Source organism: Siphateles boraxobius, unplaced genomic scaffold, assembly GCF_051911475.1.
Source record: "Siphateles boraxobius isolate OS27281-9 unplaced genomic scaffold, OSU_SipBor_1 24, whole genome shotgun sequence".
Lineage (NCBI taxonomy): Eukaryota > Metazoa > Chordata > Actinopteri > Cypriniformes > Leuciscidae > Siphateles > Siphateles boraxobius.
The window spans coordinates 8,185,076-8,199,971 of NW_027508855.1; the positions used below are offsets into that span (position 1 = coordinate 8,185,076).

At 40.1% G+C, this 14,896-nt stretch overlaps 1 protein-coding gene across 4 annotated transcripts in view; it reads right to left on the minus strand.

Moving 5' to 3' along the window:
* atrxl (ATRX chromatin remodeler, like) overlaps positions 1-3,402 on the minus strand; it is a 23,951-nt gene extending 20,549 nt beyond the window's left edge. For all 4 annotated transcript variants that reach the window (XM_077241200.1, XM_077241199.1, XM_077241198.1 and 1 more), the window contains exons 1-6: positions 3,191-3,402; positions 2,622-2,740; positions 2,458-2,513; positions 1,745-1,794; positions 1,539-1,660; positions 1,284-1,400 (exon numbers count right to left, since the gene is read on the minus strand). In XM_077241200.1, the coding sequence (XP_077097315.1) occupies positions 1,284-1,400; positions 1,539-1,660; positions 1,745-1,794; positions 2,458-2,513; positions 2,622-2,740; positions 3,191-3,210 (484 nt within the window). In that variant the 5' untranslated portion in view covers positions 3,211-3,402. The remainder of the gene's footprint in view (positions 1-1,283; positions 1,401-1,538; positions 1,661-1,744; positions 1,795-2,457; positions 2,514-2,621; positions 2,741-3,190) is intronic.
* Between the last annotated feature and the right edge of the window lie 11,494 nt (positions 3,403-14,896).

A 14,896-nucleotide genomic window follows, 5' to 3' on the forward strand; every position in this document is an offset into this window, starting at 1 on the left:
ATCATATTCATCAAGAAGAATGCATTTCTCCTCCTCTGTCCAATTAGGCTTTCTTTTTTTGTTTTCTTTATTCATTCCGATATCCTAGCCTACTTTATTTGATTAAAATGCGAAATTGCTAGTGTTAGTGTTTTGCGTATCTATGGCAACAACACACGTTTATAACGTCAATCCAGGATCGCTGTCGTGAAACACTTAAATGTTTCCCTTACCTAAGAGAACCGTTTAAGAGATTATATGCAACACCCTTAAGTTATTCTCTTAGGTAAGGGGAAAATCGCCCCTTAAAGGGTTAGTTCACCCAAAAATGAAAATTATGTCATTAATGGTCACCCTCATGTCGTTCCAAGCCCGTAAGACCTCCGTTCATCTTCAGAACACAGTTTAAGATATTTTAGATTCAGTCTGAGAGCTTTTTGTCCCTCCATTGAAAATCTATATGCGGTATACTGTCCTTGTCCAGAAAGACAATAAAGACATCATCAAAGTAGTCCACGTGGCCTCAGTGGGTTAGTTAGAATTTTTTGAAGCATGGAAAATATATTTTGTTCCAAAAATAACAAAAACGATGACTTTATTCAGCATTGTATTCTCTTCCAGTTCTGTTGTCAATCCGCATTCACGAGGCCAGTGACGCTGCTGACGTAAGACGCTGCTGACGTGTTATCTGGTGCTTCCGTGTATTCGGGTTCAAATAAATATGTCTGGTTAAACAAAAATGCAAGTCTTCCCCTGTGTCGAAATCCTTAGACATGTTTGCAAAGATTGTTTTGTTTCCAGCGTGCGTCTCCCTCAGACTGTAAACGAAGCTCGGGCGCACCAGATAACACGTCAGCTCGTCTTACGTCAGCGGACTCATGAAAGCGGATGCACAACAGAACCGGAAGAGAATACATTGCTGAATAAAGTCGTTGTTTTTGTTATTTTTGGAACAAAATGTATTTTCGATGCTTCAAAAAATTCTAACTAACCCACTGAGGTCACATGGACTACTTTGATGATGTCTTTATTGCCTTTCCGGACAAGGACAGTATACCGCACATAGGTTTTCAATGGAGGGACAAAAAGCTCTCAGACTGAATCTAAAATATCTTAAACTGTGTTCCGAAGATGAACGGAGGTCTTACGGGCTTGGAACGACATGAGGCTGAGTCATTAATGACATAATTTTCATTTTTGGGTGAACTAACACTTTAAGTATCATACGTAAGGGAAAAACTTAAGGTGCTTTATGCAACCGGGCACAGCCCTATTTAAAGCTTAACGTTGTGCCTCTCTCTTACCTCTGCGTCTGTCACCATCTCTGTGCTGCTTATAAACACGCCTACTGCGGAATTCTGGACCACGGAAATCATCACGAGCTTCATTAAAGACCGGCTCTGGCAGCACAAACGCCGTTCCTGTGTCAGATAATAAAGGGGTTCAAAGACAATTTGAAATATCCTAATGTATTCAATAACAGAAACCATAACATAAAATACATCACACAGGCATGATCATCTGAATCAGCCAGGTGAATACGAGAATGGGAGTAGCACCTTTGGGTAAAAAGTTAGTGTCATGGTCGATGGAGTGGACAGACATCACATCCTCTGCTCCACTCTCAGACGAAGCGTCCGACTCGTTCATCCCGCTGTGTTTGGTGACAACAGTCGGTTTCCTGTAAGAGTAACAGTTTACCAATGAGTTCACTAAGTCAGAGCACAAAGGGTCTCCAGATGTGGTTCATCCTTAATTGACACACCTTCTTGAACGAGTCGACGACAATAGTCCCACTTCCGAGGGACCACTGAGCTGAAAAGAAAAAACATTAAAAAAAATAAATAAATCAAGAATTTTTAATACAAATAAAAATAAAAAAATTTCAGCCAACTTAAATTACAATGAGAGTTCTTGTTAAATCTATACAATAGAGTGACACAGGACCTAAAACCCAGAAACAAGTTAGGATTTTTAAACTTCCAGTTCCATCAACCCAAAGTCAATGGGTTTTTGTTTAAATGCTTCAAATAACATCTGTAGTTATTAATACAAGCTCAAGATATTTTCTTTATTCTACTACATAAAATTCATCACCAATAACCCATTTGTAATTTCTTTAAGTTTTTACGTGTCTTGAAAAAGGCGGTCGCTAACCTGTGGCTAAATGAGACTAGAGATTGTCAGGGACATTAAACATCATGATGGCAAACAGGAATATCATCTACACGTTAGTCCACTTCTACAGGATCACTGTGTTTAAACTCACGCTCTGGAAAACTATTCTAAATCAAACTTTCCAAATTGTAAAAAAGTCATCTGAAGCTTAGTGGTGGTCACGTTAAAGTCATGTGACTGTGAAGTTCGTTTATAGCCTAACTTTAACTTTCTGATCCAGTTGTATATAGGCTTAGGTATGCAAGTTGTTTTCATTTGTGAAAATCATCTCATCCCTGCAACATTCTAGAAACAATCTACCTCCTCCGCTGTCTGGACAAGAGCCTGCTGCTCCAGGTATTCTTTGGCTGTAGTTCCTGTCAACGAGACATAATAGAAATTTAACTATAACTGCTCCATTAATGAGTTTATTCTTGGTTCTGTTGTGACTGGAATGATCAATATATTTTCCCTACTGTACTCACCATTCCAATGTCCGGGTAAAGTAGGTTCATTTTTGTCTTCCGTAGATGCCGACAGGTACTCATGGAGCTTCCCAATCAGCTCACCTAACTTACTTCCTCCTCCGGCCACCGGCCTGGGTCTGCAAAGACAAGACACAGCTCATCTCCATGGCAACTGCCTCCCGCTGGAATCCCTCATTATACATTAAATACACCGAATAGCCCTTTATAAACCCCAAACCACACTAACGTTACACGCAACCACAGAGTTTCTATAGAGAGAACCATATCTCAGGCTTCAGTCTGACAGGAATATGTTAGGTTTAAGTTACGTTTAATAAGACTTAAATAGGGTTTATAGATCTTTCTCAGAGGAGCACCGACTCTTTGTTCGGATGTTGCAGATATAACGTTAGACCAAAACTGCAATGTCAAAACGTAAAACCTAACATTACTTAATGTAATGAGCAGAGATTTAATTCAAACAACGACTGGATTTAATTGATGTATTACCGAGGAATATTAACAAACACAACCGTGTGTATTGCTACGTTAGCAGTGGAAAAGAAAATAGGGCGCCTTAACGTTACCTCAGGACTTCAGTAGACATCGCTTCCTCGCACGCGGTGGTTCAACACACCGCCGAGCTTTTAGTGCAACCAAGAGCAGCGATGCATTTAGTTATCGGCATAACACTTATAATTGTCCAAAAGAAAAAACTAACCAAAAGCCAGTTTCACCCGCCATCTTCCCAATGGAACTTGCGCCATGCAGCCTAAAATGGCGCACCGGAAACTACGCTGTGACCGTGACTGACGTCAGGTGATGGCGTAACTACTTCATGGATTTCGTCATAACCACACATGGAGACGTCTGTTGCTGGGCTACGTCAGCTTTAGGCTTGTTCGACTTGAACCGGCGCTGCACAGACCGATCGGTTGATGACATCAAAGTACCGCGAGAGCGATTCAAAAGCATAAGGAGCCATCTGCTCTCTAATCGCTCTCGCGGTACTTTGATATCATCAACCGATCGGTCTGTGCAGCGCCGCGCCGGTTCAAGTCGAACAAGCCTTTTATTTTTGCACAAAATGAGCGAGTTGCAAACAGTATACATGAATATCAGTCACATGACCTCTTACGTCATCCTCTCTTTTTCCAGTTGACTGCCGCCATCTTGAGTACCTGCCGAGTACTGTCTACAATACTGACGGCATTAGCTAGGAAGCAGATTTTCTCTGTTTGTTTCACTTTATACATAACCAACTTTGTTTATGTAAACCCTGTGTGTATTTGACAGTATTCGCGCAATAAGACTAGAAAGATAACTTCGTTCACTAACCTGTCGCTGTTGTTAGACAGGCTTAGTGTGCGTGCGCTTCGGGTGTACGCGCTCAGAAAAGCGCTCGTTAGAACCGCGCATCAACACTTGAATGACTTGTTAGCACATGCAAATAATGAACTTATGAGAACTGCATTGTCCCGTTCCTTTGCGTTAACATTTGAAGTGAATATACGTCGCGTTGTAGCCTATGCTGAGACGGAGGCGCCAGAACTGATATACTACTACAGCACGATACTACGACATTTCTTCAAAAGCAGATGGTGGATATATTTTAATCCACGATCATAAATCGTGATATCGCACACCCCTAAACTAGCGTAAGTTAATTATCATTTACATCCACTCACCACAGACAACATGAACACTGCACAGAGAGTTTGCACACCACTGTTATAACATAAAAGCAAGCAGCTGCGTGCATGGTTGGGCATGATATGATTGAAGGATTTCGACTGAATGTGCGCAAAGTGCACTCCTTTAATAATTGCTAAAAAGCTGACATCAGTTAATAGCGATCTCACTATTGTTAATATCAATTAAGATGACTGCACAATGAATCTTTCATAATATATACACTTTGTTTGTTACAATTAGAGGATTTGTCAGCATTCAGAGCTCTGAACAAAAAGTCCGTTTTGAGCATATACTCCCCTCACTGCTCAAAACCTCTTATCTTAAATGCTTCTGATTGGCATTTGCGTTGAAGAAATCAACACATATGTCTGTGATTGGCTACATCGCTCAACGCTGCAAACGTGTTTTAAAAGGAAACTCTGGCCTGTAAATCGTTTCTATTTTGTTTTAGTTCTTGTTGCTTTTCTGCAAAAATTTATTAGTTTAGTGTATTATTCATAGATATTTCTAGTTTGCGGGAGTCCCGCGAATCGTTTTATTCTCCCTGCAACGCGCACACACACAGAGAGTGCATTGCCGCTCGCACTCGTCCATCAAATCTAGTCCCGCGCCGCACTCTTTTGCATTGGGAGTGCACATCTCTAGAACAAGGGCCTGGCCCGAGGATAGTGACGGGAAATATCGCCCCGCAAGTTCGGGCGCGGCCAGGGAATAAGCTATAGTTCCTTTGCGACTGACGTATCGATCTTGCCGAATCAGGTACTCAAGATGGCGGAAGACAAGTTTTAGAATTGAGTGACGTCAGTGAGGAGACGTTGGTGACATCATCTGATATTCATGTATACATTCTGATCACAGTAAAAATGCAGAATATATATTTGGTTATTTTAGTGCGAAAAAGCAAATTAAGGTGTGGACCTAACATGTTAGCCTACAAGTAGCCTATACAGTCTATCAATACACATTTTGACTTAGCAGCATTTGTCCTGGGTATGGACTGTTTTCACAGTGGACACCATATTAAATGTTTCAAAAATGAAAACGAGCCTTTATTAATATTAATAAATAATAATATTTTGAATTAGCTTTCATTTATATTTTGTTATTATTTGTAAATGTATTAATCTATTTATCTTTAATTCACTTATATTTCCGTTTTAGTTTGTCATTTTAGTATAGCTACATCAACTTTCATTTCAATTAGTTGCCAACTTTTCTCATTTTCGCTTGATAAAAAAAAAACTTAAAGCTGCAAGCAGCATGTATCAAGCATGTTCAAGCGGTTTAAGGCCTTTAAGCACATGCATAAAAAGATATTAGGCCTATGTTTTATTTAGCAAGCATGTAAACACTTAGAAAACCTAGGAAACCAAAAGTAATTTATAAAAGATCGTTTAAGAGATTCAGTCAAGAATGCTTTTGTACAGGCGTAAATAATGTATGTTGGATAGATGTTTATGGGGAAGTTCATCCTGATAATGCATTGTCAGCATTTGAAAGATTATTTTGTCCTTTGGTGGACAAACATGCACCTATGAAAAAATGTACTGTGAAGAATGTTAGGGCACCATGGATTGTTAATGAGTTGAAAAACATTATGTTTCAGAAAGATGCGGCAAAGGGTACAGCAAACAGAACTGGGAACAAGGAGGATTTGGATTTGGACGTCTATTGCAAATTAAGAAATCAAGTAGGCCTAACTAAAATTAATAGGAAAAAGAAAAGAAATTTTTTTACAAAATTAAAATAAGTAAATGTAAATTTGATTGTAAAAAAATTGTGGAGTACACTCAATGAAATAATGGATAGGAAATCAAGTCAAATTCCTTCTTTTATTGATACAGGGGACTCATTTTTAACTATTTTTAAACAATATGAAATTGGAAATTATTTTAATGATCTATTTCATTAATAGAGTTGATAAATTAAAAGAAGAAATGTTGTTTGGCAGAACCAGTTTGCCACATTTTTAATATCAGTATTGAAAAATTTTATTTTTCCTTTAGCTTGGAAAGATGCAAAGGTTATTCATCTACAGAAAAATGCAGCACTGGGTTTTAATGGTCCTAATAGTCAACCAATAAGTTTGCTACCAGTTCTTAGCAAAGTATTGAAAAACAAATTCAATTATTCTTTAAGGACAATAATTTGCCCTCTAATTTTCAGCATTTAGCACAGCTTTTGATGTACTGGATCATAAATTATTTCTGGATAAACTGAAATGTTACAAATTTACTTCTCATACTGTACATGGTTTAAAAGTTAACTGTCTATGGGACAATGCAGATGATAAAACATTATATTTACCTGTTACATCAATTAAGCAGTTGTCTACTGCTTTGGATGAAGAAATAGAATTGGTCATAAAGTAGGTACGGAAAAATAAGTTTGTTCTAAACTTAAAAACCAAAAGCATTGTGCTTGCATCAAATTGCATAAAAAGTTGATTGCATCAAAAGGTAAATATGTCTGTAAAGAGTGTGCTTATTGAACAGGCGGAAATAAGACTTCTTGGAGTTATATTAGATAGTAAGCTGAAGTGGTCAAAACAGATAAAAAATATGGTAACAAGTATGGGAAGAGTTTTGTCAGTTATTAAGAGATGTGTAAACTTTTGACCACAACACTGTATTTCTAAAATTGTGAAAAAATAATTATTGCTTATTGCCCAGCGGTGTGGTCGAGTGCATCAAGTAAAGACAAAACACTGAACTAATTGAAAAAATACAATTAGCCAGAGCAGAGCAACACGACTCACTTTAAACTGTAATAGAAGGGCTCATTTAATAAGAATGCACTGAAGGATTGTCTCTTTGTTTTACAAGAAATATTATAGAGTTCCTAATGTCCTGTACTCTTAACTTTACTAGTCACAATTTTAACAGTCATGCATAAAAGGGATGTTTTTTATTTCCTGTTTTGAAAACCAATGCAAAACAACGGGCTGTAATGTATAGATGAATGAAAATATGGAATGATTTACCATTGATATTACATTTTTTAACAAGAAAATTCAGTTAAAAAAAATATTTAAAGGAACATTTAATGGCACAATATATTAAATTGTTGATTTTGATATTTGGAATTGTTGTAAACCTTGTTCTTCTTAAGTGTAGAGAAACTCAGAAGCGAGTACTTTCAGTAATCTGCCTGACTCTATCACCCATCTTAATGGCCAGGAAGTTCATACAGACAAAAGCTAATGTCCGACACCTGAATTGCTTGACTTACAATAGAGAGATCAGGACTGGCAATTAATCTCTTACTGATAATTCTGATATCATCATTTATACTTCAAATGCTTAATTCAGTCTACTAAACTTTCTCAGTGTATATACTATTGTATTGGAACCTAAAAACATTTAATAAATTTGTAACACTACATTTCCCCCTTTGAGAGTTCTAATAACTCTCACATTATATACAAATTTAAACACTTAAAAGTTCATTCTTGTAACTTGTGATCGTTACAGGCACATGCTTCTGTGTTGCTGTTTCTCCAATTGCATACTGACACAGAAACAAACATGCAATTTTAGGGTCCGTGAGGGTAATAAGGGTAATAGTCTTTTCTGTTTGGAACTGTGATTTTCTCGTGATAGGCGTGATTCATATGTTGTATGAAACACTTGATACTGCGGACGCATAGATAGTACGCCAGTAGAACAAACAACAACATAATTGCTATTTCCTTTATCCACAGCCAGGGTTTCCCAATCAAGTTTTCGAACCATGAAGAATTATCTTCAGTCATCTGATGTAATTTTGCTGAAAGATCAAGAATGTCTTGTTGGATTTTGTTCAAGTTATCTGTTGGATCCATTAACCCGGTGCAGCACTCAGGTCCGATGATGGTGCAGGCTTCTCCTTGCGTTGAATCCAAGGCCACTCTGTTCTGTAAGATCATTATCTTGTGCGAAGCGAGAGTGTCTGTGATGTTACTGGTACGACAATCTTGGTCATGTTGATGGATGACTGAAGGTTTCGTATGTGTCTCTGCGTTTTGTATATTTTTTTCTTTCGTGATAGTTGGTTCGGCAGTGGGTCTAGTCGTTTTCTTGAGGTTTTCTTGTGGCTTCATACGCAGATGATTAGGTCGGTACGTATGCGTCTCGGGACAGTCATCAGTGGTATCTGCACAGAGTAAGAAAGAAAACAAAAGACAGGAGAGCAGTATTTGTTCACACACTAGGGTTGTAAACTTTTTCTGAGTCTGCTATTGTTGTTCCCTCTTTCCCTATTTCTTAAACCCTTTGACACCTAAGGAACAGTGAGGTAATGATTGGGAGTCTTCACCCCAGGGTTAACCTCCGACGCCTGTTGCATTCGGTTCTTCCCGGGGCTCCTCACTGGTTCCGTGTCCTAACCTATCCCTGAAGGTGGGGGAACAACATTTACATTTACATTTATTCATTTAGCTGACGCTTTTATCCAAAGCGACTTACAATTGCTATATATTTCAGAGGTCGCACGCCTCTGGAGCAACTAGGGGTTAAGTGTCTTGCTCAGGGACACATTGGTGTCTCACAGTGGATTCGAACCCGGGTCTCTCACACCAAAGGCATGTGTCTTATCCACTGCGCCATCACCACCCCAAACAACTTTACAGTGTGATACGTGAGTCCAGGTTTTCCTTCCCTGACACAATACTGCAGCTTCTGTAATCAACATCACTTAATGTGGTTCATGCCACATAGGCTCTAAGGGCTTGTTTCTGAATTACTTTCAATTACTTGAGCTGAACCGTTAACAAACAACTCAAATCTGAATTCTCTATGGGAGTTTCTTTTACTTCCCTCGAAGGTATGTAAGCGTAACACAATCATTTGTCATTTCTCCTTCATCCCCTAACAAATCCTCAGTCATTGCAGACATCATACATTGGGATGGGTTCTTGACTGGTGCACGCTGTTAAACAATGTTCGGGGCTGTGGGGTTAGTTAACCAATTTCTCCAATAGGAGGAGGTGACAGAAGTTTCTTTTGTTTCATTCATCAGTGTGGACACTGCATGAAGGCATTTTACATTTACAGTCTGACCTAACACCATTACTGATGAAGGGCCTGTGCTGTAGCATAACATTTAAGGCTGTGAGTTTACTTAATCAGTGTTCCCCAAAGGAAGGGTGAGACCGTCACTTTCCTTTTGTTCTATTAAACAAAAAATCTTTCATCTCTGTTGTAAGTTACTAGGGAAATTTTGCACTAACAGTCCAAATTGTTAACACATCAACAAACTGCCCAACGGGTTTATTGACAAAGGACGGGCTGCTTCAGAGTAGCAAGCAGACTGAGTAGGAGCTGAGTAACATTGTTAACTTGTTTAAAGTTCTTTTTGTTTTTCCTACACTCTTTTCCCCAATGTCCATATTTACCACAATAATAACAACTACTGCCCTCTCTCTTAGGACATTTGCGTTTCTGTATATTCTCTGCGTTGACCTTAAAGGATGCTGCTGCAATTTTTACTCTTGCCTTGACATCAGAGTCTCTTTCCCAAGTAGCTAACCTGTCCAAGTTGTTTTGCAGGGTTCTAGCGGACCATGTGACTTAAGAAAGGCAACGCTTTTCTATGCTCTGACAACAGACCATCAAACCATGTGCGAACTAGGGGACCATTATCTTCAAGCACCTTCTCTAAAGTGTCAGCTATACCACTGTATGCTGCTGCTGACTGACAAAATCTTTGAGTGTACTCACTAAAATTCTCATCTTTCTTCTGTACACAACTAGTAATCTTTGACCAGTCCATGTTTGGTCCAACAATGTTTTTCAACGCTTTCAGAACTCCCTCTCTCAGTTTATCTTTTCTGGCATGTTGTAGTTCCGAAGTAACAGCAGACTCAAAACTGTTGAATTAAGGTTCAGTTAGAATTTGTGACATCAGTTTTGTGACTTCTGCCAACGACATGTCGTAAAGACGCATTTTACTGATCAATGCCCTTCTAAATTCAGAAAAATCTGTGCATACTGAAGACAAGCTTTGGAATAGTCTTTCTATGTCTCTAGGTCCGAGTGCTTTGGCAGCAGTTTGGTTTTGGACAACAGAAGAGTTGGGAGGAACACTTTCAGTTCCCTCAATTCCCTGAGATCTTCTTGCGACACATACCTTTACTGTCAGGGTAATAAGCACAGGAAGCAAGATGCAAGTGAAACAGTTTATTATAAATGAAGTAGATGGTAGTAAGTCCAGAGATGACAGGTTAGTGGCGCAGGGACCCCGATGGTCAGATGAAACTGGTGAAGACAGTGCAGCGGTGCGGTGAGAGAATCCAGTGACGAGAAATAATCCAAACGAAATCCACAGGAACATGAACAGGAACAAGGAAGGTACAGGACTCGAGACGTAGACTGGAACACAACACCGGGAAACCACAAACAACGATCTGACAAAGTAGATGAGAAGGTGATGAGTATATATACACATGATGAGTGAGCTGCAGCTGTTGACGGGAGTGATGAGTGATCGCTGATTATGTTAATGAGTGGGCACGCCCACCTAATCAATACACACACACACACACACAACAACAGAAACACGAGACAAAAGGAGACATAGGATTTATGAACCGTGACATTTACTGAATCTACAGGCTTATCAGTTACTGATGGGATGTCTGCATCTGTTTCAAAGAATGCTTGTAAATCAGGATAAGTTTAATCTGACTGTTGGTCTTCTGAGTCACATTTGGTTGAGGCCTTATTATGGCCCACCTTAGTGTGCAATTGTTTGTTTTCTGTTCTTTTAATTTAGCTATACACCTGCATTGTTCTCGTGCAATGGATAAGCTAAATTCCATGTGACAGAAAATAATGCCTTTAATGTTTCTCTTCCTGATACATGCACCCAACACCTTCTTGCATTCTTCAATAGACCATACTTTTTCTGGGTGAATACAAAATTTATTTCTCAAATCCAATCTGACTGACTCAGTCACTATGGAGTCCATCCGCTCCCCTATCAATGACCTGAACTCACTGTCTGTCCATAAAGAAGTAGCAAGACCACCTTTTTCTGTTGTGGGGATTAGTCTAGCATTCCTACTAAACATTGTTGTGAGTTTTCTTTGTTGCCAACACAAACAGTCACTAAAACTTCTCTGATCCACAGAGGGTACACTCGTTAACACAGATTACTGTTGTTAATGCTAACCTTCTCTGCCTAAAGCAAAGGATACACAAATTACTAGCAATTTATGCTAAAATCGCCCCTGCCTGAAAAAAACTTTTGCCACTTCCCTGGCAAAGCAGAGGATAAAACAATATTAACATGTACATGAATCTTCCCTGCCTGAAAACAGAGGGTACAATATATTAGCACTTGATGCTAATCTTCCCTAACTTTATAGAGGATAAAACACTTCCCTGGCAAAGCAGAGGGTAAACAGTATTAACATGTATGTTATCTTTATATATATACATATATATCTTTATATATATACATTTCAGCTCTAAAAGCAACTTTAGAGGATAACTTTAGTTAACCAAACTCTACTGCTGTTTGTTAACTCTTCTTCTGACGGCGCAGAGGAATAACAGATTTGTACTGGTCTTCAGCGGTTCTTTGAATAGAGTGAAACTCACCAAATCGTTCGTTGTTGGAAAAATATCCGTCTGGAAACTCAGTCAGAAAGTTCTTTCTTTGCTGAGATCTTTGTTGATCTTGAGGTTTTCAAGATTCCGTCTGGAACTCAGTCATAAAAGTTCTTTCTTTGTTGAGATCTTTGTTGAGCTTGAGGTTTTCAAGATTCCGTCTGGAACTCAGTCAGAAAGTTCATTCTTTGTTGAGATCTTTTGTTGATTCAATCTGGATTCTGGTGAGTAGCTCTATCCAGGTCAGGGCACCATCTGTTGTAAATATTGTTCTTCTTAAGGGTAGAGAAACTCAGAAGCGAAAACCAGGAGACTCAGGGTTGTATCTTTTAAGCAGGATTCTTTATTTGCTGTAGTCTGCTTCGTCCAAAATCTTACCCAAGTCTAGTCAATATCTAAAAACACAGTGTTTTATCCTTCCAAAGGGGGAGGGATTTACATAAAAGGGGGGAGGCAATCTTAACAAAGCATGTAAATGTGAAGTACAGGAATCAGCACTTTACCGGAAGTTCCACAGCCCCTGATCTCGTCAGCATAGCAGGGTGATTCAAATGTAAAAATCCTAATCCAATCAGCCAGACACTTCACTGACTGGGACAGTGGCTCCGAGAGCCATTAGAACAAAAGGTGAGAGTTTCAGTAATCTGCCCGACTGTATCACCCATCTTAATGGCCAGGAAGTGCATACAGACAAAACCTAATGTCCGACACCTGAATTGTTTGACTTACAATAGAGAGATCAGGACTGGCAATGAATCTTTTACTGATAATTCTGATATCATCATTTATACTTCAAATGCTAAATTCAGTCTACTAAACTTTCTCAGTGTATATACTATTGTATTGGAACCTAAAAACATTTAATAAATTTATCACACTATAGAATGAATGTTGGGTTAGTAGGCTATGTTTAGTATTTGTTTACATCAATAATGTTTGGTGTCGTGATACTATGGTAGTCTGTAGACATTGTTCATCCCTGGTGGACTTTTATAATTGTTAGGTGCTGACAGATAGAAGATTCATAGATGATTCCACCTCCTTATGAAGACCAGGTTCTGTGTCTTGTAGGATTACAAATTTATTTAAATGTTTAATTTAGATTTCCAATACAATAGTATTTTATATTGAGAAAGTTTAGAAATGATGAGACCAGGAAATCTCTGCAAACGGTAGGGGTTCCCAGCGGGATATTCCTGACTGTCCCATCTCAGTACGAGAAGGCTAGGCTTTTCCTGTTCTCGTTGTTTACCGGGTGAAGAGTCATGCTGAGCAAGTTTGAACACCTGTTATTTTATTACTGAGACCATTTGTCTCATCTCAGTACGAGAAGTCTATGCCTTTCCTGTTCTCGTTGTCTCAGCTCATTTACATGCTTTGTTCATCACAATGTAATCCCTCCCCCTTGAAATGTATATATGAACTCAATGTATACTGCCTTAGTTAGACTTGACTTGACTTGGGTACTAAGCAGACTACAGCAAATAAAGAATCCTGCTTAAATAAGTCTCCTGGTTTTCGCTTCTGAGTTTTTCTACACTGAAGAAGGAAGAAGTTTACAACAGATGGTGCCGTGACCCGGATGGAGAAACTGAAACTCAACAAAGAATGAACTTTTGAAACTTCAAAGCTCAAAGATCTCAACAAAGCTGACTAAGTCTCCAGGCTGAATTTTGAAACATCCAGCTAAACAAAGATTGCCAGACTGAATCTTTCCAGCTTCCTCCTGTCACGGTTCATGGATTCATTGACTCTCTCCCGCTAAGTGTGTGCGTGTTGAATGAATGGGCGCGGCTTATCAGCACGGCTCGTTATCTCTGCTGATGAGCCGATCAGCGCCAGCTGTTTTGAATAAGGATGTCCTATATATTGTTTGTCATTTCGTCTTGTCTTTGTCAGATGGTTGTGGAGGTTTCATGTTGGCTCACTGTCTTTTCTCCTCGCTCCAGTTCCTGTTTTGTCCTCGCTGTGGATTCTGCCCTGTCGGAGGATTATTGCTGGACCGGTCTCGTTGTCTGCCCACTGAGTCCTGCGTTGCCTAGCCTGGTCTGCTGCTGCCTGCCTGCCTTTGGACTTGTACTACCTCTTTTTGTGTGTTTAATAAACACCAGTTTACACTCGCTATTGAATCCTTGCTTGTTTACTTGTGCCGTAACAGAACCATCTGACCAGACCATGGATTCAGCGAGTGCTGCCGAACTCGGGCATATCTTTTCTGAGAATCGTGCCCGTATGGATCGTCAAGATGAGCAGATCGGAGCCTCGGGCCAGGCAATACAGGCTTTGGTAACGCAGGTGTCCGAGCTCACCTCTCAAATACAACGACTGAGAGGTCCCACTGGGCCAGCTCCGCCCCCGCCTGTTTCCCCGGAACTTCCCAACTTCAATAGACCTGAGCCGCGCATTCCCACGCCTGAGAGGTATTCGGGAGAACCTAACATGTGCAGAGCTTTTCTAACTAAGTGCTCAATTTTCTTTTCTCTCCAGCCTGTGACATTTTCCTCCGAGGAGAGTAAAGTGGCACTGGTTATGACACTACTGTCTGGACGCACTGCTCAGTGGGGAACAGCGGTGTGGCGGAATCAACACGACTGCTGCTCCTCGTTCCAAGCACTCGAGCAGGAGATGGGACGAGTATTCGACCGCGCGGTCGCCGGACGCGAGGCGGCTCGTCAACTGGCCGATCTCCGACAAGACAACAACTCCGTGTCTGACTACTCCATCCAGTTCCGGACGTTGGCCGCCGAGTGCAAATGGAACGAGGAGGCCCAGTGGGACATGTTCCTGCATGGGTTGGCTGACCGTGTTCAAAGGGAAATATATACACTGGAATTACCCAAGACGTTTGATGGACTGGTTGATCTGGCACTACGAGTCGATGCACGACTACAACAAAGAGAGAGACGACCGTTCCAGACTCCAGCGGTTGATTTCGTTGAATTCCACGGACTCAGAAGTCCGAACACGGTCAGCCCCGCGAACGATCCTGAACCCATGCAGGTAGGT